Source organism: Alnus glutinosa, chromosome 3, assembly GCF_958979055.1.
Source record: "Alnus glutinosa chromosome 3, dhAlnGlut1.1, whole genome shotgun sequence".
Lineage (NCBI taxonomy): Eukaryota > Viridiplantae > Streptophyta > Magnoliopsida > Fagales > Betulaceae > Alnus > Alnus glutinosa.
The window spans coordinates 31,988,759-32,012,151 of NC_084888.1; the positions used below are offsets into that span (position 1 = coordinate 31,988,759).

The following is a 23,393-nucleotide window of genomic DNA, read 5'->3' on the forward strand; positions in this document are numbered from 1 at the left end:
TACTATAGTATGCTTAAATAGGCGATGAATGTTTAAGGGGGTGATCACACTATAATAACTCTTACTGACACATAATTTTTTTTAAAAAAAAAAATTCATTGTGTTTAACTTCAATGAAGTAAATTTTGATTTCAAATAGAAGGCTTACTACATTCTTCAGTTTTCATGTATTTTAAAAGATTTTTGTTTTGTGTTCTTTAAAGTTTTTAAGAGTTTTCTTTTTTGAAAAAAAAAACAAGAAAAAAAAAATTAAACCAGAAGAAAAACAAAGACAACAAATAATAGACTCCATTTTGACTTGGCCGTTTACTCCTCCTCAAACAGACAGTTGGTAGATAAGCTCATGAAATGACGCGTAGGTTGTGATGAACTTGCCAGATTAATTGCACCTTAACCTGAGATGACTCCCTCATTCATGTGTATCCCATGACAAGGGCAAGACGTCTGTATAAAGCCACGGAACCTGGCATATACCCCGACAATTTTGGGCCCCTTGGTGACCAATGAGTGCGAAAAATCCACCAGAAGTAAATCTGATTGATCTTTCATGCCAGTGGCAGAGTTATGGAAAGTGTCTATTTCTTTTTCTTCTTTTTGAGTGGCCAAAACTTTGCCATTTCTCGCGGCAGAACAACATTAAGGAGTACCAACCAACCATTAGCTTAAGAGATTTTTCAACTCTATGGGGCTTTCCACCTTCAGTTCAGTTCTCATCGTTGCAGTTGTTTGTGTCTTTTGCTTTGGTCAGGCCACCTATGCCATTGGTGGGAATGAGACAGACCGACTAGCCCTGCTTGAGTTCAAGGCCAAAATCTCTGACCCTTTCATGTTTTTGAGCTCGTGGAATGACACCACCCACTTCTGCCAGTGGCATGGTGTTACATGTGGTCGCCGGCACCAAAGGATCAGGGAGTTGCGCCTGCCATCTCAGAAACTTGCGGGAACCATATCGCCTTTCATTGGAAATCTGAGCTTTCTAAGGTATCTATTTCTCCAAAAAAATAGCTTCAGTCACGAAATCCCACCAGAAATAGGCCGATTGCATAGATTGGAGGAACTATATTTGTCCGACAATTCACTGGGTGGCAGAATCCCTTCAAATGTATCGGAGTGCTCTAACCTCAAGCTTTTCAGCCTTGGTTATAACAATCTGGTCGGGCAAATACCCGTTGAGCTTGGCTCCTTGTCAAAGCTCAAAATATTTTCTGTAGACAAAAACAAACTAACAGGAAATATCCCTCCATCTCTTGGGAACTTATCGTCACTTGAGGTACTTTCAGCACCCTACAATAATCTGAGCGGGCGTATCCCTGATACTCTCGCCCAAATTATGAATCTTACATTTATTGCACTTGGTTCAAATCACTTATCTGGTACCATCCCTCCATCAATCTTCAATCTCTCTTTTATTAAAAATTTTGATGTGGGAGTTAATCAAATTCAAGGGAGTCTTCCGTTGGACTTGGGCATAACTCTTCGTAATCTCCAAAACCTTGCCGTTTCCATGAACCTATTTACTGGCTCCATTCCTCCTTCAATATCCAATGCCTCATATCTGCAAAACCTTACAATTGCAGGAAACAGTTTTACTGGAAATGTGCCTTCTTTGGAAAACCTGCATAGGCTTCAATTGTTGAGCGCTACCGAGAACCACCTAGGAAGTGGGGAAGCTGATGACTTGAGTTTTCTGTTCTCTTTAACCAATGCCACCAGCTTAGAATTGTTGGCCATTGACGGCAACAGTTTCGGTGGGGTCTTACCTGAATGCATCAGTAACTTCTCATCTACTCTTAAATATTTTGCGATAAGTAACAATTATAATATATCTGGAACGATTCCAAGTGGGATCGCGAATCTCGTCAACTTAGAGAGAATCTACTTGTGGAATAACCAGTTGTCGGGAAACATTCCCACCGATATTGGAAAGCTTCAAAGGTTACAAGAAATTATTCTTTTTGGAAACAATCTCTCAGGCAACATCCCGCATTCTCTTGGAAATCTAACTCTGTTAAACAAACTAGATTTCAAGGACAATAATCTTCAGGGAAACATTCCTTCAAGTCTAGGAAACTGTAACTTTTTGGTCTTGTTGGATCTTTCTAATAATAATCTTAGTGGTACCATACCCCCACAGGTCATCGGTCTTCAATCCTTAGCAATCTCTCTTGATTTGTCCCAAAACCGTCTCATGGGTCTTCTTCCCATGGAAGTCGGAAATCTGAAAAATCTGGGTGCATTGTATATTTCTGAAAACATGTTATCCGGCGAAATTCCAAGCACTCTTGGTAGTTGTATTAAGCTGGAGCTTCTAGACATGCATGGCAACTTCTTCCAGGGGGCCATTCCATCGAGTTTAGGTTCTTTGAGAGGAATTCAAGAATTAGATCTTTCTAGGAATAATTTGTCAGGAAAAATTCCAGACTTTTTTGTGGGTTTCAACTTGTTGGATCTTCTGAATCTATCTTACAACAATTTTGAGGGTATTGTGCCTTCAGACGGCATTTTCAAGAACTCAAGTGCAACTTCAGTTGTGGGAAACAGTCAATTGTGTGGGGGAATACCTGAGATGCAGTTGTCTAAATGCAACTTCAGAGAGTCTAGGAAGAAAAAATTGAACTTAAGCATGAAATTAATTATCTCCATAGTTTGCGGGCTTCTAGGAGTAATTTTTGTGCTGTCTTTTTTATTTGTCTTTTGGTTAAGAAGGAAAAGAAAAGAACCCACTTCAAGTTCTTCAAGAAATTTGTCGTACCAAAGTCTCCTAAAAGTCACCGATGGGTTCTCCTCCACAAATTTGGTTGGTGTAGGTAGTTTTGGATCCGTGTATAAAGGAATGATTGACAAGGGTCAAATGACAAATGCTGAGGGTCCAATGACAATTGCTGTCAAGGTGCTCAACCTTTTGCGCCGTGGAGCTTCCAAGAGCTTTCTAGCTGAGTGTGAGGCCCTGAGAAACATCAGGCATCGGAATCTTGTAAAGATACTCACAGTTTGTTCAGGTGTTGATTATCAAGGTAATGATTTCAAGGCTCTAGTTTATGAATTCATGGTCAATGGTAGCCTTGCGGATTGGTTGCATCCAACTGGTACAGAGGATGAGACGCACCTGGAGCAGAGGCATCTGAATCTTTATCAGAGATTGAATATCGCCATTGATGTTGCGAGTGCATTGGAATATCTCCACTATCATTGTCAAACACCAATCCTGCATTGCGACCTCAAGCCAAGCAATGTTCTTCTAGACGATGAAATGATTGGACATGTTGGAGACTTTGGGTTAGCGAGATTTGCTCCCGAAGCTGACCATAACTCTTCAGCCAATCAGTCGAGTTCTATTGGCGTAAGAGGAACTATTGGTTATACTCCTCCAGGTGATCAAGACACTCTTTATCATTCCTCATGTATAATCATTTTTCTTTTAATAACATTTCTAAGTTTCAAGAGGGTAAGAAAGTTTTATTATTCATTTATTCATAAAAATTTAGTATTGTACAATTTTATTTTCTGATTTCATCACATAGAGAATATCATATCAGAATTCCTTTGTTAGCAGATACACATACGTTAATTATATAGTCATTTATATACATGTTGAATTTGCAGAGTATGGTATGGGAAATGAGGTGTCCTCCTATGGAGATATATATAGCTATGGGATCTTTCTATTAGAAATGTTCACTGGAAAAAGACCCACAGATGACATGTTCCAGCAGGGCACTCTAAATCTACATTCCTTTGTTCAACAAGCTTTGCCTGAACGAGTTGTCGAGATTGCGGATCCAAATCTTTTTCGGGAAAGAGAAGAAGAGACAGCCATGAACAGAACTCATAATAACAACAGCAACACTAGAAGAAGCAAAATCCAAGAGTGTTTGATTTTGATGTTTGGGATTGGAGTTGCTTGTTCTGTTGAACAGCCCAGAGAGCGGATGAACATGAAAGATGTTGTAACTGAGCTTCATTTGGTCAAAAAGAGACTCCTTAAAACTAGAGCGCGTAGAGGTGGCCAAACTACAAGTAGACCATAATATCAACAGGTAATATTATTGGTAGCTTAGTAGCTTGGTGAAGCAGATTGATGAGGCGTCCAACATATAATACCATTTGATTACGATTATAAGCTCATTGTATTTTTGCATTCTCTTGCATTTTTAAGATGACACTATCTTTCACTTTTATAAGATAACCTTCTATTGCTTATTTCAATTTATATTTTCTTTTATATGTCGATTTATATTTTCTTGTACAGGTTGTATTTTATTTTCTATTTTACTTGGGCTTCAAAGTTTAGACACACATAAATACATAATTCTATTCAAGTTTTCCCATTCTTTAATTTATTTTAATAGAAAGCAAAAGACTGAAACGACTTGTGCAAATTTCTATACAAAATGGCTAACCAAAACCCACTTTATATATTTTAGCTAATGGGTTTTAAAAGACACCATACATTCGATTATTTATTCTTTCTCTATATTATTTAAATATTATTTCTTTATCTTTCCTTTTCTTTTTTTTTCTTCTTGAAATGGTCATTTTTCTAACATAATTTTTTCAGTATATAGTCGTTTTTTCAAACAGCCATATTTTTCAAATGCACAGAAACAAGGTAAGGATTCTATATTCTCAAATGCAATTTATAATATTTAGGGAAAATTACACTTTACTTTTTGAAGTTTCACCCAAATTGCAATTTTGACTCTAAAGTGAAAAAAGTTGCAATCGACCCCATCAAAGTTTAAAAAATTTGCAATGTAGCCATTCCATCAGCTTATTTCATCTTCCCTGGCGAAAATTACCACGTGCACCGTACGTCCACTTTTTGGACCAAACTTGACGAAAATGCCCTCACATTTTTTGGACCAGACATGGGTTGCGTCCGAAACGGTTACTCCCGTACACTTGCCGGAGGTGATCATCTACCATGGTGTCGGAGTGAAAATCTAAGGATGTTGGCATTGCCAACGGACGGTGATGGAAGGAGGGTCGGGAAGTTTCAGGAAAAATACCAATGTTTCTGACGTGGAGGTAGGGGTGAGCATGGGGCGGGGGTGAGGGGGGTGCAGTTTTTCCCCTTTTTTGGCCCCGCCCCACATCCCTGTGAGGGGTGAAAATTGCACCAGCAAACCGCATAAAAAATTATTTAAAGATTTTGGTTTTAACTCTTTAAATTATTTAAAGATTTTTTTAATTGAAATTAAACAAATAAGAAAAACAACAGCTACAAATAATACCTAAAAAAAAAACTCTAATCGACTTTGGTGTTTAGTTAGTCTTCCTCAAACAGTTCATAGGTAAGTTGAAATGATGGGCTTTGTCGAAACCTTACTCGATGCATTGCATTGTGCTCATGACTTTCTCTACTTGCTACAGGACAATTGTACCATTTGGGTTGGGGAAGGTGGGGGTGTTCTATTAAAAGGCTAGAATCATTGTACCTGCTGCCCAGAAAAAAAAAAAAAAAAAAAAGGACTCAATTGCACCTTAAAGTAGAGGGGCCCATCTGAGTTGCCTTCATAATTTGATTCAAGACTTCCACCAATTTCACTGCTCACAAGTCACAAGACTGACTTTCTCTGAGTCCCATTGAAAGGGCAAGACTTGTATATGTAAAGACAATACAATAGAACCTGGCCCATCCCCGTCGCTTCCATGTCCTGCTCCAGCACCATCGGCCCCGTGGTTTTGTCACTGTCCAACTTTTTCTACACGTAGCGTGTCAGTTGAGTCTATACACTGATAGAAATAAAACCATCCTGGTTTTTTTTTTTTTTAAGATTTGTAATTTTGGTCTTTCTGTTATGCATCTATTTATCTATTTTTGTACTGTGCCGTTTATCTCCTCCATAGCTCCTGCTACTGTTTGCTGGTTGTGTTTTTACTTTGAATAAGAGTTTTTTTCTCTATAAATTTACCTTTATGAATGATATATGAGATGAAAAAAAAAAAGAAAAAAAAACTCATTGCATACCTTAAAGTGGAGAGGGGCCAATCTGTGTTGCCTACATAATTTGATTGATCAAGACTTCCACCATTTTCAATGCTCACAAGTCACAAGGCTAGACTTTCTCTGAGTCCCATTGAAAGGGCAAGACTTGTATATATAAAGACAATAGAACCTGGCCTATCCCCGTCGCTTCCATGTCCTGCTCCAGCACCGTCGGCCCGTGGTTTTGTCACTGTCCAACTTTTTCTACATGTAGCGTGTCAGTTGAGTCTATATAATGATAGAAATAATAAACCATTCTGGTTTTTTTTTTTTTTTTTTTATTTTTTATTTATTTATTTATACAAACATAAACGAGTCCTCGCAGTAACACAACGATGTGCCGCAAAGCTAACGTATGGTACATACCCCATGATATGTACCTGATAAATCAGAGTAACATCTATTTAACTATGCAGCGAAAATCACAATATAAACTCTAGTACTCTACTATGATCTAATCATAACCAAAGAGCCATATTACATCTATCTGTTTAAGTCTTTCCTCAAATAAAACACATTAATTACACAACAGAAATGGCTTATACAATAACAAGTGACACAAGCGTAACAAACCATAAATAAAACCTATAGACACCCGTGGTCCAACAATTATGACTGTCACGGCGAGCTTCAGTCATAACATCTAGAGTACACTGCTACCAAACCATCCACTATACCGGAGTACCTGCAGTCACAACATTAAAGGCTGCATGGTTGCAGAGGTTACTACATCCGTACAGATGAAATTATGAACTCACCGCCTTAGAGGAAAAAGTTAGGACCTAAAACTAAAGAAACAAATGAAAAATGTTTTACGAAAAGATAAAGAAAAAGCAAAAGCATTACTTTTGGCAGAGTCATTAACTTTCTAAAAGTCGAAGTTGGGAAGATTAACGCCATATCCAATGGGTAAGAGAAACAAGATTAAATAAAAAAAGAAAAAGAAAAAGAAAAGGGTGGAACTTGGCAATTTTGGGCACGTCCTCCTGAAGGGATATCCAATAGGTAAGTACAGACAATAAACTTCTAAAGGGATTTAATATTCGTTTTTTTGTTGTTAAATGCGAACTCAGAGGTAATGATAAAAATAAGGATGGTTAATATATTACAGGCTATTTAAGTGAAATTATGAAATTTTGGTGCATTAACTTTCTACCAAGTTAAGATATCAAAATGTATAATATTTACTTTCATACCCCTCTAACAAATATCGATCCACCTCTAACCTATATTTTAAGTCATTCTCTGTCACAAGGTGTTGAGAGAATATCTTTCTAAATTGCATCTCTCTATTTTCTTTACTACCAGCATTATTCATTACGAACATTCAAAGGATTGACAATATTTAATCTCTTCCTACATCTACAAAAATGTTAGATGACCCCCCTCTCCCATGAAACTTATTGTATTATCCAATTAAACGAGTCAGGAGGTCTCGCACTTTTGCCTCTATTTGATCCTCCCACATGCCTATTGCATTTTCTCAACCAAAACATCAATGCCTTCATCTTGGAACGTGGGTCAAGAACAAAAGCAACATATAATATTAAGTTGATCATATCCATAGTTTCTCAATACTTTTCATATTAAAACTCACAGAACTCAGGACCTGATCAAGATTAAGACAACCATCATTGAAGATATGTTGAATAATAAAAAGTTGCAAGAAATATGAATTGGATGTGACATAAGTTGAACCAGAAAACATCATTGTGACATCATAAAAATTGGGTTGCCCAACCACTTATTCGGTCAAATGGATCTCATAAATGGTTTCTCACAATTATTTGCCCAAATTCTCTCACAATCACCTGCCCAAATTTAAAAGAATCCGAGTAAATAATTTGAAAAGATCCTAATCCTCTCTTGCCTACCTTCTGGCGCAAATCCCATGACGGGAATCATGTTGTCATAATAAATAAATATACTATTTTTTATGGATAGAAATTTTCTACAACCCATATGTAAAAGTGACATATGTTCATTGGCATGTGAGAAACACATGTTGTTTTAATAGCATGTGCTACTTATAAGTTTTTTTAATAGCATTAATAAAAAAAAAAAATGATTTTTACATGCTTAAAAGACACATCCCTCAAAAATGTGTGTCGTAAGAAATTTCTTACTAACCATTCCCTCGTAAGAAATTTGTCTATTTTTTATTCATAAAATTAGCTGGCATGAAACCGGCCAACTTTTGAATACCCAACTACCAAGCCAAACATTCAATGCATTCAATTCATCTAATGGCTTTAATACTCTGAATATGAATGCTATCAATGCATTCAATTCTCATGTTTCAGGCTTTCAGTTCTCTCACGTTTTAGATTTTCAGTTCGTTTCACTTTCAGACTTCCACGTTTTAGATTTTCAGTTCGTTTCACTTTCAGACTTCCAGTTCTTTGCTGGTATGTTGTAGAGGGAGAGACAGGGAGGTGCGGGGCCTGCGGGGTAAAAAAATTTGTGGCGCGAAGAGAACGTGTCTGCGTGGCTTGCAAAAAATTAATATTAAAAAAATTATAATATTTATTTCTTTTTTTTGGTTCTTTGAATATAAAGTGAGTTCATGTTTAACATTTGATAAAGGGCTTGTTAAATAGTAATTTTTGTGAATTTTATTAATAATTTAGAGAAAAATCAAATATAAAAAGTTTATTATGAGTTCTCTTATCCTGCATTTTTTTTTTTTTTTTGAAAAAAACAAAAACTATAAACAAAATAAAAAATGCTTAATTCTTCGGCAAGTGGGCGGCCCATCTTATGATTGCCAGTTGCCAATGAGACATTAGGGATCATTATCCTTCAAATTTTATAGACTTGTATGTAAAAAGTTTATTTGGTTATGAGAGAGAGAGAGAGAGAGAGAGAGAAATTTCTAATATTGTGAAATGTATTTCAGTTTAAACAAATAAATTACTCGATCTTTTGCTATGGCAGAATAAAACAAACACATTTATAATATTTACTTCAGAAAAGTTGATTCTCTTAAGCATCATGTTTTCAGAAAAGTTGATTTCCTCCTCAAACAGTTGGTAGATAAGCTCATGAAATGATGTGTACGTTGTGATCATGAACTTGCCAGATTCATTGCACCTTAAGACTCCCTCATTCAGCGAGTCCGTGTGTGTATAAAGCAACGGAACCTGGCATATACCCCGACAATTTTGGGCCCCTTGGTGATCAATGAGTGAGAAAAATCCACCAGATGAAAATCTAATTCATATTTCATGTCAGTGGCAGAGATTTCGAAAGTGTCTGTCTATTTCTTTCTCTTCTTTCTGAGTGACATGTTGGACCATTCATTAATTTATAATGGTTTACGATAAAATTTAAGTTTGAAGGTCATTTTTGCATGAAAACTGGGGATTTTGGTTCTTGGCTTTAATTGTTTCAAATTGAGGGTTTCTTGTGTAACGTACTAGATGTCTAATTAATTACTTGCATGAATGTACGTTTAATTTAGATTTGATGCGAAGAATTTGAGAATGAAAACTGACATGTTATTAATTGTTGTATGAGTGTAGTGTTTCCATTAAGGAGAAGATTCTGATTTATCTTCCTCTAACAACCGGATTATCTTCCATGTAGATGTGATTGAGTAGGACCCACGATGAGATTTATTCCCAACATAAACAAATAATATTGAATACATAACATCAAGTATCAACAAATACTAATACATAATAACCATTAAGATTCTTAAAAATATATATTATTTAACAACCATGCAAAAATCATACGTACACAAATGCTTTTTTTTTTTTCTACGCAAACAGAACGTGGACAGATTACAGATAAACTCATTGCATCAAACCCACACCAACGCTTATATTCAAATATGAAATATCGAAATAAAAATTCATATCACGATATCTCTCATCCTCCTTGGGGTAGGATGAGTTTACGGGTTTTGAAAAATTCATTTTTGCAAGTCTGTTCGGTCCACACGACTTTACTATAACTAAGCCCGTGTTGGATAGAGGATCCATTAATTCCAAGGTAAGGTGGGACAGGACAGTTTTGTGGGTTTGGCCGGGTTATGCCTACTTCGATTCACTACAAAAAAACTTAATATTTAGCCACGTACAGTTAGCCACGTGTATGAGGGTCATACGCGTTGCTAACTGCTAGTTATGTGCAGTTGGCCGCATAGGTCCCGCGTGGTTGATGTTGGTGTTACTAAATGTGCAGTTAGCAACGTGTATTTAATACACATTACTATTTAGCCACGTGTATTTTATACACATGGCTATTTGTAGTTAGCCATGATTATAAAATAATATAAAATTATGTACATTATTTAATATATTAACTTTAAATCATGACCATAAAATAAATAATATCTAATCATATATATATATAATAGAGGAATCACTAAGAAGATTGCATAACATTCAAACAAGTGGCATTTTAAAATGTTTCCAAGTGTCCATTTTAAGTTAAACGGTGAGTTTAAGTTTGTGTTAAAATGTAGTAATCAACTCACTCCCTATTTCAATGCTAAATAAAAACTAAATCCCTATTTTTTCTCTCAAAAAAAAAAAAAACCGTTGCTATACATTGAGAAAAAAAAAAAAAACAACCGTTGCTTGCAAAAAAGAAAAACTATACATTGCTATTCATTGATAAAAAAACAAACAACGCTGCTGTACATAGGAAAAAAAAAAAAACCGCTGCAAAGCCTGCTATACATTGTTTCGAATTATTGGTAGAGACATGCTACAGGTTTTAACCATACTAGGATTCACTACTTGCAAGGGTCCTCCATTAAAACCATTTGATAAACTATTGGTTGTTCTACTCTCAAAGAGGTAACTAACTTTCTTCTTGACTTAAAAAAAAAAAAAAAACTTTCTTCTTCTTTCTACATATTGTGTGTTTGTGCTGTTTTTATACGTGAAATAACATAGTTTCATAGGGCCTTTCACAATTTATACATGAATTATGTAATCCTTTACGGTACAAAATTACGGGTTAGTTTTAAAATTTGCACTTATGGATGTATGTAGTGCTGTTATTAAATCTACTAGGACCAACGATACTCAAGAAAAAAATAGAGTGCTGAAGTAAAGATTTTTTTTCTTAGAAAAAAAAAAAAAAAATCTTTTACTTTTGTTAAGCACTTTTTTTTTTTTTGGTCGTTCTATAGATGTTGAATTTAACGTTAATTTAGTCTAGGGTATCTATTTAATCCAAAAGTATGTTGCATTAACGTATCTTTATGTTTTTATGTATAAATTTTTTGTGACTGTAAATTCATTTTTTTCCTTTAATGTTTGTTTATTGAAAAAGTTTCTTGAGACATCGATCTGAATTTCGGTTTGGGTTGAGATCTGATTTTATCTTTGTTTTGTTTGTGAAATATTTGGTTGGGCGATTATTTATTTGAATGTTTTGTCTTTTGGTTTTTTTTTTTTTTTTTTTAATTATTCATTTGTTTGATTTGTCAGATTTTTAGGCACTTTTTGTAAGTACAAGCAAAAGAAGTAAAAAATTTATTGGATTATTATATTTGAATGTTTGGTCTTTTTTTTTTTTTTTTAATTATTCATTTGTGTGATTTGTCAGATTCTTAGGCATTTTTTTGTAAGTACAGGCAAAAGAAGGAAAAAAATTATTGGATTATTACGCAGCAAAGGAACATAAATACTTTCAAAACACAAAAGAGATGTTGAGTGAAATAATTTATTTTATTTTGTTTTGTATATATATATATATCCTGTTTATTTTGCTTTGCATTTTTTAAATGTTTGAAATTATAATGGTTTTATTTATATTGAAATTTAATAAGTATCACATCAACAATATCAAAGAGTCCAACTAATTGTCTATTGATACCTTGATAATCAAAAACTAGGTTTTGTTCTTGCTGTTCATTTAATTTAAAACTACACCCATGTAAACAATGATTTAAACATGTTTTATGGGATTTTTTTAACCAATTGGTATGATTTACTCAGGTTTTTAGGCATTAAATATTGAGAAAAAGATTTTGGTTTATTTGGTATTCATTTAAAAGAAAAAAGAAAAGAAAAAAAAAAAAAACCTCTTAATTTTGCTATGTATTTTTTTCTAAAGTTTAAAATTATATGGTTTTTATATGTATTAGAAGATGAATCAATAGGAGGAAAGCCTATAATCGAGATCATTTACAATATACGTTTACGTATTTTCATTCTTAATTATTCATAAATTTTTATTTTGTTTCTTAAATTAAATGTAGCATTCTAATACAATAATTCAAAACTTTTTTTTAAACTACTTTGCACATTATTTATTACTTTTTACACATAAGCACATGACGCAATTTCAATTAGTAAAAACCCGCGCATGACGCGGGTTATATGCTTGTTAATTTAAAATGGAGAGCATCTCTTTAAAGTCCTCCCTTGCCATCATCCGACTGTTGTAACCCACACCAATAACACTCTTACACATGCATGCAAACACTCTCTCTCTCTCTTCATAATTTTTCGGCAGCTGCTTAATTGGTAGATGTCTGGTGACCGTACTTCTACCACATGTAATTGATGTAAATATAGGCAATAAATAAAATAAAATGCTATAAATAAAACAAAGCCTCTAATTCTTTGACGAAGTAATCCATTTCCTGAATTTAAGGACCACTGTCTACCAGTCTGATTGATCTCCACAGCTTTGTAGATCTAAGAGATGATCTTCAAAGGACGCTCATACTTGATGCTTCTGTTGTCTCGTTACAAACTATGATTATGAAGTCATTTCTAATAGTTGATGTAATCTTTCTTTATATGTTTGCATTTTTCTTTCTAGCAGAAATAAAATTTAATGTTTTTTTTTTAAAAAAAAATAATGTGCATGTTGCAAGGGCTAGCGCCTCCGCTCGCCCTACGTATCTATCTCTGTCACTATTGGACACCTTTTCTTTACTAGCCAGTTTTTAAAAGTAAATTCTATCTGAGTAGAGTTTAACCCTTACAAGACGATTTTCAATAATAAATTATACCTAAATACAATTTTAACAGTGTATATAAGATTTTGATCACCCTTCTATTATGTACAAGGCTATTTTTAAAAGTGAGTTCTATTTATATGCAATCTTAACCATATATATATATATATATATATATATATATATATATATGAGTTTTTGGACACTTTTTCTTTACAAGTCAATTTTCAAATGTGAGTTCTACATAAGTTCGTATCAGAAAACGGAGTAATGATAGGCAGGGGCCATCCTGCCGGCCCCTGCCCGGCCCTTTCCAACGTGGAAAGGGCCACGTCAGTTTTTTTTTTTTTTTTTTTTTTTAAAAAAAAAAAAAAAAAAAAAAAAAAAAAATTCAAATTTGAAAACAAAACCAGATCGTGTTTCTCATTTTCGCACTTTTCTTCCCCGAGCTTCCCCCCAAATTTTCCCTCCCTCTCTCCGTCTACCCAAAATCTTCCCACCGCCGACCACCGTTCCGAGCCCGCCCAGCACCGTCGTCCCACCGTTCCGAGCCCGCCCAGCACCGTCGTTCCACCGTTCTGAGCCCGCCCAGCACCGTCGTTCCACCGTTCCGAGCCCGCCCAGCACCGTCGTTCTGCCCGCCCAGCACCGTCGTTCTGCCCGCCCAGCACCGTCGTTCTGCCCGCCACCGTTCCGAGCCCAGCACCGTTCTCCACCTCCGGCCAAAACCTAGGGTTCCATCGACCCATTTCCGGCCCAGAACGACCCAACTCCGTCGTTGTTCCAGTTCCGGCGGCGACCATTCGACCATTCGTTCTCCACCGTCGTTCTCCACCTCCGGCCAAAACTTAGGGTTCCGGCGACCCATTTCCGGCCCAGAACGACCCGCCACCGCCGTTCTCAACGCACGACCCGGCACCATCGTTCTCAACGCACGACCCAACTCCGTCGTTCTTCTAGTTCCAGCGGCGACCAGCTAAACCATTCGTTCTCCACCTCCGGCGACCCATTTCCGGCTCTGGTACCGATCTCCCCCATTTTTGCGTTTTTTCAGTTATTTTCAGAGTCGCTTTAGTTCTTTGCTGTGATTTGTGGTTTTTTGCTATTGGGTTTCCGGTTTACTTATTACAATACCACTTATATTAGGAAGAATCTATTACAATACCCATCAATTCATAATATAGTGGCATCATAATGTACCATAGACATTTTGAACAATAATACTCAAAGGAAGGGTTGAAATTAGTTTATAAATGAACAGACTCTCTGTCAAAGCAAAGTCCTCCATAAATCTCCATATAAAAATTCAAACAGAAAAATCAAAGAGTCCACTTCAATCAAAATAGTCGGCAAGAATTTCATACCCATGAGAGTTCACAAGAATTGCTCACTCTTTCCCTGACCCATAAGCTTAGACCATAGTAGTAACCCCCACATTAGCCTTGGGATTTGCTTGATACATGTCATTTTGAGCGATTCTATGCACCTTCTCTTCTTCTTCAGTCTTTGAAGCTTCATATATATCCAAAAATAGGACCAATAGGATTTGTTTCTCAAATCATAGATTTGACCCTCCTCTCTGCTCTTCTTCAAATCTGGCCTCTTGGAAAGTTAATTCAACTCAATTATGAAATCAAATAATTTAATTATAAAACTAACATGTAACAAATATTCCAAGAAATCAATTCTACTTTGCCATACAAAAAGCAATAATTTTAACTAATCAAGAGTAATGGAAGATTAATCCTTTTGCTAATCAAGAGTAATGGAAGATTAATCCTTTTGCTAGATAATCAGGGAAGAGGGAAAACTCAATCCTTTGAATTCTCATTTGCTTAAATGACTAAATGTTGACTACCACATTGTCCATCATTTAGTTTTAGAGAGACTTCATCTTTCTTCATAAAGATCAAATGGTGACTTTTGAATATTGTATAGATTCTAAAAAAAAAATGTACATCTTTGATTGTTTTTAATAAGTTGTATATTTAGATGGTTTGAGAATCATGTCTATTTATATTATTTGATGTCTTGAACGTTGGACTTATCACTTAAGGAACGTTGGACGTGCAATAATCGGACTTAATTTAAGTCTTATATTTTGAAAGAGACTTTCCATCTTCTTTCTTCTTAGCATTTAATTTATTTATTTATTTTTTTGGTTCTATATTTTTCATTGGCCGGCATTCACTCCTTCCATTCTTGACTCTACCAATCTTCTATGCTTGCACTGATTCGGCTGACTTTTCAAAGTAAACAATAGCCTGCTCAATGTTGTGTTCGGACTCGTACAATTCAGCAATTTCCTGTGCAAGGAAAAAAAAAATTCCAAATTCACCAAATCACAAAACAGATTTACTGCCTGATCTAAGCAAGATATGGCCTCTGCATAACGAAATTTTTTTTAGCTACAAACAAAGTTTTTTCCCACTCAACTGAAAGAGAAACAACCTAGCAGATAATACAAATAAATAGGCAGACAACTACATCTACAATTCATATACGGCCCTACATGCAATAGAAAGGTGATAACATGTGTGGTTAATGCCTATAGTGGAAAATGCTGCTGTTTCTTGGGAAGTTACATAAGCAAATACTTTATAAATTCAAGCACCTATCTTATATATGCAATCTGTTCACTATATCTTTTTCTTCTTTCACTTTTGATTGGTAAGATTTGTTCACTATATCATCGATTCTCAACAGAACGGTCTATTGTTAAAAGCATGGAATTTGATCATGCCAGAAAATTTAAATTGACTAGGGTGAGAGACCAACCAAAGGAGGACCTAGGTACTTTCAAACTTCATGGAGTCATGTTATAGGAAACGTCATGCATGTAAGCCAAAACCATACATAACATTCACAGATGTTTTCTTATAGCAATGATCCTCCTAGTTATTCGTTAATAACCGCATGCATAGAAGATTGGTAGAATTTGAGGATTTTTTTTCTTTTTATTATGTTAGATGGATTTTGGTGGAATCTGAGCTTGTCACTTATCTAAAGGTTATGATTGTATATTTCTTGTTTGAGTAACATATATTTAGCCTCCCAATTCAATATATAGGAAATTCTCATGTCATGTGCTTCTGAATTTAGGCACAAGTAAATGTCTACAACAAGTGATTTGTCAAGCGGTCATCCGTTATGTAAGTGTGGAATTCCTGCACGTCTAAGGTACTCTTGGACCACATCCAATCCCGCTAAAAAGTGGTATGGATGTAATAACTACAAGGTAATTTTTGTTATATTTTTAAATTAGCTTTGTGTTATATTTCGTCGTTAGTAGTTCATGACATTTTTGTTTACCCTTGTTTTTTTATGTAGAAAGCCGGTGATTGTGATTTTTTTGAATGGGCTGATAAGAAGATGTCTGCATACGAGAAGGGATTAGCGCAATATCTGAAAGAGATGGAGGAGAGAAGACAAGCTGACAATGACAAAGTTGAGGAATTAATTGAAAAAAAATGCAAGGAACAATTAGTGCAACATTTGAAAGAAATGGAGGAGAAAGTTGAGGAATTGATTGAAAAAAAATGTAAGGAACTATTAGCGCAACGTAACGAGAAGATGTTTCGTGTTTTGTTGTTAGTTGTCATTTTGCTGTTAGCCTTTTATTTTTGTAGTTATAGTGAACCTAGACATACTAACTTGATGTTAAAATGAAATTATGAAAACAATTTAGTTGTAAGAGACTTTTTTCTGTTTGTATGAATATCCTAAATGTATGTTAAACTTAATTGTTAATGGTAATGAATGGTTGGTTTTGGTGTTATCTATGGTAAGGAATGGTTGGTTTTGGTGTTATCTATGTCTCTGATGTTATACTCTGCTTGTTCTAAATAATTCTGCTACCTTTTGTTTCTAGGTAATCTACTTTTAAATGTTGCTTGCTGTAAGCACACCTTTGCTTTAGTTGATATATATATATATGTAACATTTGAAAAAGAAAAAGAAAAAAATCATAATAAAATATCATTAGAGTTACGTGCATTCAGACCAACAAAGAGATAGAAATTTGTTTCGTGGTAGCCAATGCGAAGCATACAAAAGTGTGAGAAATTGAAACATGCACGTTTTTTATTGATCAAAATTCATTTCTTTATCTTGTCCATTTATTACAAATGAAGTCTTTGTTTAATTACATTTTTTTATTATTATTACAAATGAAGTCCTTGTTTATCTCTTTTTAATTAGTATAAAGAAATTGCAAGGCAAGAGACTTTAATAAACAGTTTAATTTCTAAAGCTTCTTCATATCAACCTCCTCTAATTTTCTAAACAAGCTTGGTACGAGTCCTTAATTAGTACCTTGTTTCATCGTTTCTGGACAGTGATTTGCAATTTGATAGGAGTTACCAACTGATTGGCATTGGTTATGGGTACATGAGAGGTAATCACCAATACCATTTCTAGAATTTGTGCTTGTGCACAGGTTTCACAATTCACAGTCTGGCACGATAAAAACAGAAAAGTATGGGCCATTAGGTGCATAGAAATAAAAAGGTCATACCTCAAAGCCTTAAACTCAACATGGTTATGCAAAATACACAACAAAAAGGAACAAGCTTAAGACCAACAGACTTGTAAAGAAAAAGAAGAGGTCATCAACTTGTACAGTGAGATACACATTTGAAACAAGTATGCCTAATAGTCACAGCACTTCAACTTATATTTTAGGCATAGACATCATAAAGAATTGCGTAAAGGGTAGTGAGGCACTGCAACACTAATTAATCATCAAAGATCCACTAATACCACTACCAAAGCCATGGTATAAAGAAGAACAACATGGCGAAACACAAATTAGCCTACAGCTAAATCACCACATCCACTCGGTCACACCATGAAGCTATGAGACAACATCACACATTCAGAAATGACAGCATCAATAATAGTAACAGCTGAATAAGCATAGTTTTACCCCAAGTTACACCCAAAATAAAAGCATGCAAGAAAGGACTCAACTAGATCAAAACTTCAGCATCCAGTTAGATCGCAGAGCAAACTATACCAGTTCTTTAAAATGGCACCAAGCACCAATCAAGTGTACCTCTTAGCCATTGACCATACCATAAAGTAAAGCCAAGAGCAGTAAAAGATTACATGGCCCAATATCAATTACATCAAAAAACAACTTACAGCTATAACAAATAACAGAATAATCTATAACATATAACATCCAAAAACAAAATAATAAATTATTTATGACTTGATTAATGGCAACTTATGCCTCTGGACTTGATTAATGGCAACTTAAGTCTCCCCTCAGAAGTCCTTTGTCCCAAAGATGAGAAAAAGTAGCAGAAATAATAAAGGCTTTGACATGTTTTCATAACACGAGTTAAAGTAGCAGAAATAAGATGAGAAAAAGTAGCAGAAATAATAAAGTAGCAGAAATAAAATAACACGAGTCTGATATTTTGCTAAATTTCAAGACTATAGAGACAAATTCCTGCATCCTAAATTAAAGGCTTTCACTTACAGCCGGGGAAAAGACAAAAAAAGAAAAATCTCAGGGCATCCCCAAAAGAGAGAAAGAAGAATACATCCCCATCCTCAAACCCTGTGATTTGAATCTGTTGACAATGCACGTACATGACCACAAAAGCTTCCTCTCATAATTTATTGTGTTTACCCAAAGTGCTCGGGGAAGTTCTCTACGGTCTGTTTCCCCCTCACAAGACTCCTTCCTTCCTAGTGACACTTGATGTTTCTATAGATCCTCCTCACAAACAAATTAGAGCCCAAGTAACCAACAGCTCCTACACATTTAAAAGGACAAAATCAGTGTTACAAGCTAAGAAATATATAACATCCTTCATAATTTGCAAGTGACCCGTGCTATAATGGGAAACAGTTTCCTAGTCAGAGAATGTGATATACTTTTTTAATCAAAAAGACCTTACCACTTACGACAAGTATATAGAATCTCCTTCGAAAATACATGACGATTGTGAATTCCCAAACGTCTGAAACAAATACATCGAACAATTAATATATATGAAATTAAACTATTAAAAAACATGTATGAATCAAATGCACGTATATGAAATTTTTTTCCCCTCCTTTCAGTACCTGTGTAAGTACACTATGTTGTGTTTCAATCACTTGGTCATGCTGCACATCAGTTGAAAAAAGCAACGGATCTTCACTTGTGTCCAGTTCATCTACTAGCGATCTTTGGCATGTCTTCAAAAAATAAAATATTCAAAAATGTTAACATTAATATTAAAATTACACATCAATAAGTACACATACAACGACTTTTGAATAGTTGAATACCTTCTTTCTTTTCCTTCGCTGCTCGGGATTTGCGTTGCTCTGTTTCTTATTTCCTCCTTTTGACGACTTTTTTCTCACCACTTTTTCAACCACAGACACTTTTCTGATTGATGGTCGCGCGCCTTTAGTTCGAGCCACAAGAGGACTACACACCTCCACCTCCATACAATCCATGGCTCCATTATCGATCATAGGTGCACTTGGGAGATCTTTTGCACTTGGGAGTGATTGGGAAGGTTGACTTTGTTCACAGCTTGGACCGCTAAATTTCTTAATTAGCATATCAACATACTTTTGCAATTCCATGCAATGGTCCACGTTTGGTGCTGCAATAGCGGCCAACTTCAGCACATTGTTGCTCAGTTCAGCATATCGATCTGCAGTAGGGTTGCCACTCAAAGGATCATAACTACTCTTGATTAACTTATATGGCCGCTTCAAATCCTTCCTCCATCGATTTAGAAAATACTTTTCGGGCAACAAATCCACATCTTCAAATGCAGTCAACACGGATATGGCATGTTTGCACAAAATTCCTCTTGATTCAAACAAACGGCAACTACAATTCACTTCACATACAGGGCCATTGTAGCAAACATTAAAAACGATTTTTTTCCTATAGGATTCATTAATTTCTACCTGTTCGGTCACCTGATAGGTACGAATTCCACATTCACTTTTTAAAAGAGAAGAACCACAATACATAATCGATGAAATCTCCTTCTGAACTTCTCTAAACTTTGCATGGGTGTAAATTTCTTGGAATTGCTTCTCAAAGGGCCAATGGCTCACACATGAAATGGTGGTATTGAAGGAATCGAAATCAGCAACATTCTCAACCTCAACCTTCCTGCGCAAAGCGTTATCGTATTGATCCACAAATTCCTTCAATGAGGTGGACGATTGCACATAACCATCAAAAAAGGCATTCATACTCTCACTATGTTGTGTGGTAGTCATGCCGGCCCAAAATACATCATTCAAATATGTTGGTACCCAAAAAGTCCTTTCACTGTATAAACCACGCAGCCATGCATTCTCCTCTAGATTATAACACCCAAGCATACTCTGCCAACATGCATCAAACTCGTCACATGTATGAGAATTATACACACAATTTCTTATGGCACTCTTAATGGCATAGTATTGTGAATGTGATCCAAACTTTTCCGGAAGTTTTTTCAGTATATGCCATAAACAAAATCTATGACGAGCATTCGGAAACACCTTCTTAATAGCATTTTTCATGGCCCTATCTTGATCTGTAATAATTGCCCTTGGCGCACGGCCCTTCATGCATTTCAACCATGCCTCAAACAACCAAACAAATGACTCCGTATCCTCACTTGAAATTAATGCCGCCCCTAAAAGAATTGATTGACCATGATGGTTTACTCCCACAAAAGGAGCAAATGGCATTTCGTATTTGTTGGTTAAGTATGTTGTGTCAAATGTAACCACATCACCAAAATCTTCATATGATGCCCTACTTCGTGCATCAGCCCAAAAAACATTTCTCAGCCTACACTCATCATCCACATCTATATCAAAATAAAAATCATCATTTACTTTCCGCATTCTATTGAAATAGTCACGAAGTGCTGCGGCACCTCCTGTACCAAGGCGAAGGCGTCTTGAGTTCGCAATATAATTGCGACACTCTCTCTCTCCAAATGTAAGATTCTCATAACCCCCCGCTTCAACGGCTAGTGCGTTATAAATTTTATTGGTGCGGATTCCAGCTCTATCATCTATATCAAGCTTTCTCTTCGTAGTAGGATCCAACTTCTTGTTGCACCGAAAGTATCTCGCTTTACCTGGGCTTAAGTCGTGATTATGCCCTAGATTTACATTTGTCACATACCACGATGTATCCACTAACGTTGCATTCAAAGTAGCCTGACACCCCGTTTTGCTTGTTTTGCTAGCCTTGCACAGGTTGTTACTTGAACTGGATGATGCTTTGCCTCCGCGAGCACATGTCAGACTGATGTAGTGTACATCTCCATTTTCATACTTTTTCTTCTTCTTTTGTGTCACACCAAAGCCCGCTTGCTTTCCATAATTCCTATAATAGTCAACGACTTCCTCTATGGAGCCAAATAGCATACCGCTCTTAGGCTCCTCAACAACTTTATCTCCATCTATGAGCTTGGCCTTGGACCGACAATTATCCACACCATCATTCAATTGGTCATTAGCAACAATTTCATTTCCATCTATAAATAAATAAATATGGTGTAAAGAACCCAACTATAAATAATAACATTTATTATGTTGCAAAAATTAAAGGTAAGCTTGAAGTGTCCAACATACCATTTTGAGGGTCCATTTCAATGGGCACAACATCATCAAGTTCAATCTGTGTCAATGAACAATCATCTTCATGTTGTGAAATCAAGTCCAATTGTGATAAATCCATTTAAAAATTTCTGTAACAAATAAAGATTCATATCAATGCATTATCATTTAGTTCATTTAGTTCACCACGTAGTAGCCCCAATTCAAACACAGCACAAATTGGTTCCTAATTTCAATGTTACAGAAAATGCAACATAATTACTCCAAATTGTTTCTAAGAATTACTTTTCCAATCCATTTTTCTAACAGTTTAACCCCCCCCCCCCCCCCCCCCAAAAAAAAAATAAATAAATAAATAAATTATCACCATCCCAAACACAACACCAACAACAACCATACAAAACTCAAATACATCACACAATTACAAAACCAACAGAACATTTTCATTCAGAACAAGAGCAGAGAACAGAGCATATAGACACTACAACTTCAGTTGCAACTTTCCCGGCCCCATCCCCTCATTTCTGTTCTTACCACCACCAGAACCAAACTAGCAACAAAAAAAATCATTCACCATAGCATTTTTTCTTTTGCAAAGGAAACTACAGAAGACTACAACTACTGCAACAAATTAACCCCAAACTCTTTAATTGCAACTTACCCCTTTCCCCGCATTTCTTTTCTTAACGCTACCAAAACAAACCGAAGACAAACCAATACCATCAGAAATAACCCATCAACACTTTCTATGAGTAATCAGTGCAACAAAAGAAAAAGAATTACCAACATGACATGTTACAAATTCAATATTCCATAAAAATGATAATCAATAGCACAACATGACGTGAAGAAAGGAGTAAGAGATACATAAAATACAAGGGAAATAAAGATTGCAACTTATAAAATAAAATAAAGATTACACAGATGAACCACCAGATTCCACCTATGGTCATGGCCTCAAATTCTTCCGCTACTAAATTGCACTGGGCACAACCCAAAGGATTGGATCTTTCTCTCAACCAAGCATCAAGCATGGCCTTTCCATAAATCAGAAATCAAAAAAAGATGGAATAGAAGATGGAGCAACAGAAAAGGAGAGCAGATTAACCTAAAAGAAAATGGGCGAACCTGCTCTTTTTGGCCGGAGGTGGAGATGGAAGAGGGCCGCCACTGGAAGACGGCCGGTGGGTGGGCTTTGGCCGAAGATGGAGAACGACGGAACCACGGTGGAGAACGAATGGTCGAATGGTCGCCGCCGGAACTGGAACAACGACAGAGTTGGGTCGTTCTGGGCCGGAAATGGGTCGATGGAACCCTAGGTTTTGGCCGGAGGTGGAGAACGGTGGCGGGCAGAACGGAACGGTGGCGGGCAGAACAACGGTGCTGGGCGGGCTCGGAATGGTGGCGGGCAGAACGGAACGGTGGAACGACGGTGCTGGGCGGGCTCGGAACGGTGGAACGACGGTGCTGGGCGGGCTCGGAACGGTGGGACGACGGTGCTGGGCGGGCTCGGAACGGTGGTCGGCGGTGGGAAGATTTTGGGTAGACGAAGAGAGGGAGGGAAAATTTGGGGGGAAGATCGGGGAAGAAAAGTGCGAAAATGAGAAACACGATCTGGTTTTGTTTTCAAATTTGAATTTTTTTATTTTTTATTTTTTATTTTTTTTTTTTAAAAAAAAAAAAAAAAAAAAAACTGACGTGGCCCTTTCCACGTTGGAAAGGGCCGGGCAGGGGCCGGCAGGATGGCCCCTGCCTATCATTACTCCAGAAAACGTGAAAAACAAATTTTCATTTTTAAACTGCAAGTAAAGAGTGTGTTTGCTCAAAATACAAATTTTTCTATTTTAAGTATTAATTTTTCAATACAATTCTGGTACCATCCCA

The 23,393-nt window shown here is 36.1% G+C and overlaps 3 protein-coding genes across 3 annotated transcripts; 2 read left to right on the forward strand and 1 right to left on the reverse strand.

Moving 5' to 3' along the window:
- Nucleotides 1-682: 682 nt before the first annotated feature.
- LOC133863365 (probable LRR receptor-like serine/threonine-protein kinase At3g47570) lies at nt 683-4,116 on the forward strand. Its single transcript, XM_062299306.1, has 2 exons — nt 683-3,371; nt 3,604-4,116. Exons 1-2 carry the CDS (start codon nt 683-685, stop codon nt 4,026-4,028), a joined length of 3,114 nt encoding a protein of 1,037 aa, XP_062155290.1. The 3' UTR covers nt 4,029-4,116.
- Nucleotides 4,117-16,012: 11,896 nt separating this feature from the next.
- Nucleotides 16,013-17,419, forward strand: LOC133863366 (uncharacterized). The gene is made up of 3 exons (XM_062299307.1): nt 16,013-16,158; nt 16,251-16,528; nt 17,359-17,419. Exons 1-3 carry the CDS (start codon nt 16,033-16,035, stop codon nt 17,417-17,419), a joined length of 465 nt encoding a protein of 154 aa, XP_062155291.1. The 5' UTR covers nt 16,013-16,032.
- A 1,416-nt stretch (nt 17,420-18,835) lies between these two features.
- On the reverse strand, nt 18,836-21,540 carry LOC133863367 (protein FAR-RED IMPAIRED RESPONSE 1-like). Its single transcript, XM_062299309.1, has 5 exons — nt 21,525-21,540; nt 20,699-21,427; nt 19,209-20,572; nt 19,002-19,115; nt 18,836-18,895 (listed from the first exon to the last, which is right to left on the reverse strand). Exons 1-5 carry the CDS (start codon nt 21,538-21,540, stop codon nt 18,836-18,838), a joined length of 2,283 nt encoding a protein of 760 aa, XP_062155293.1.
- Between the last annotated feature and the right edge of the window lie 1,853 nt (nt 21,541-23,393).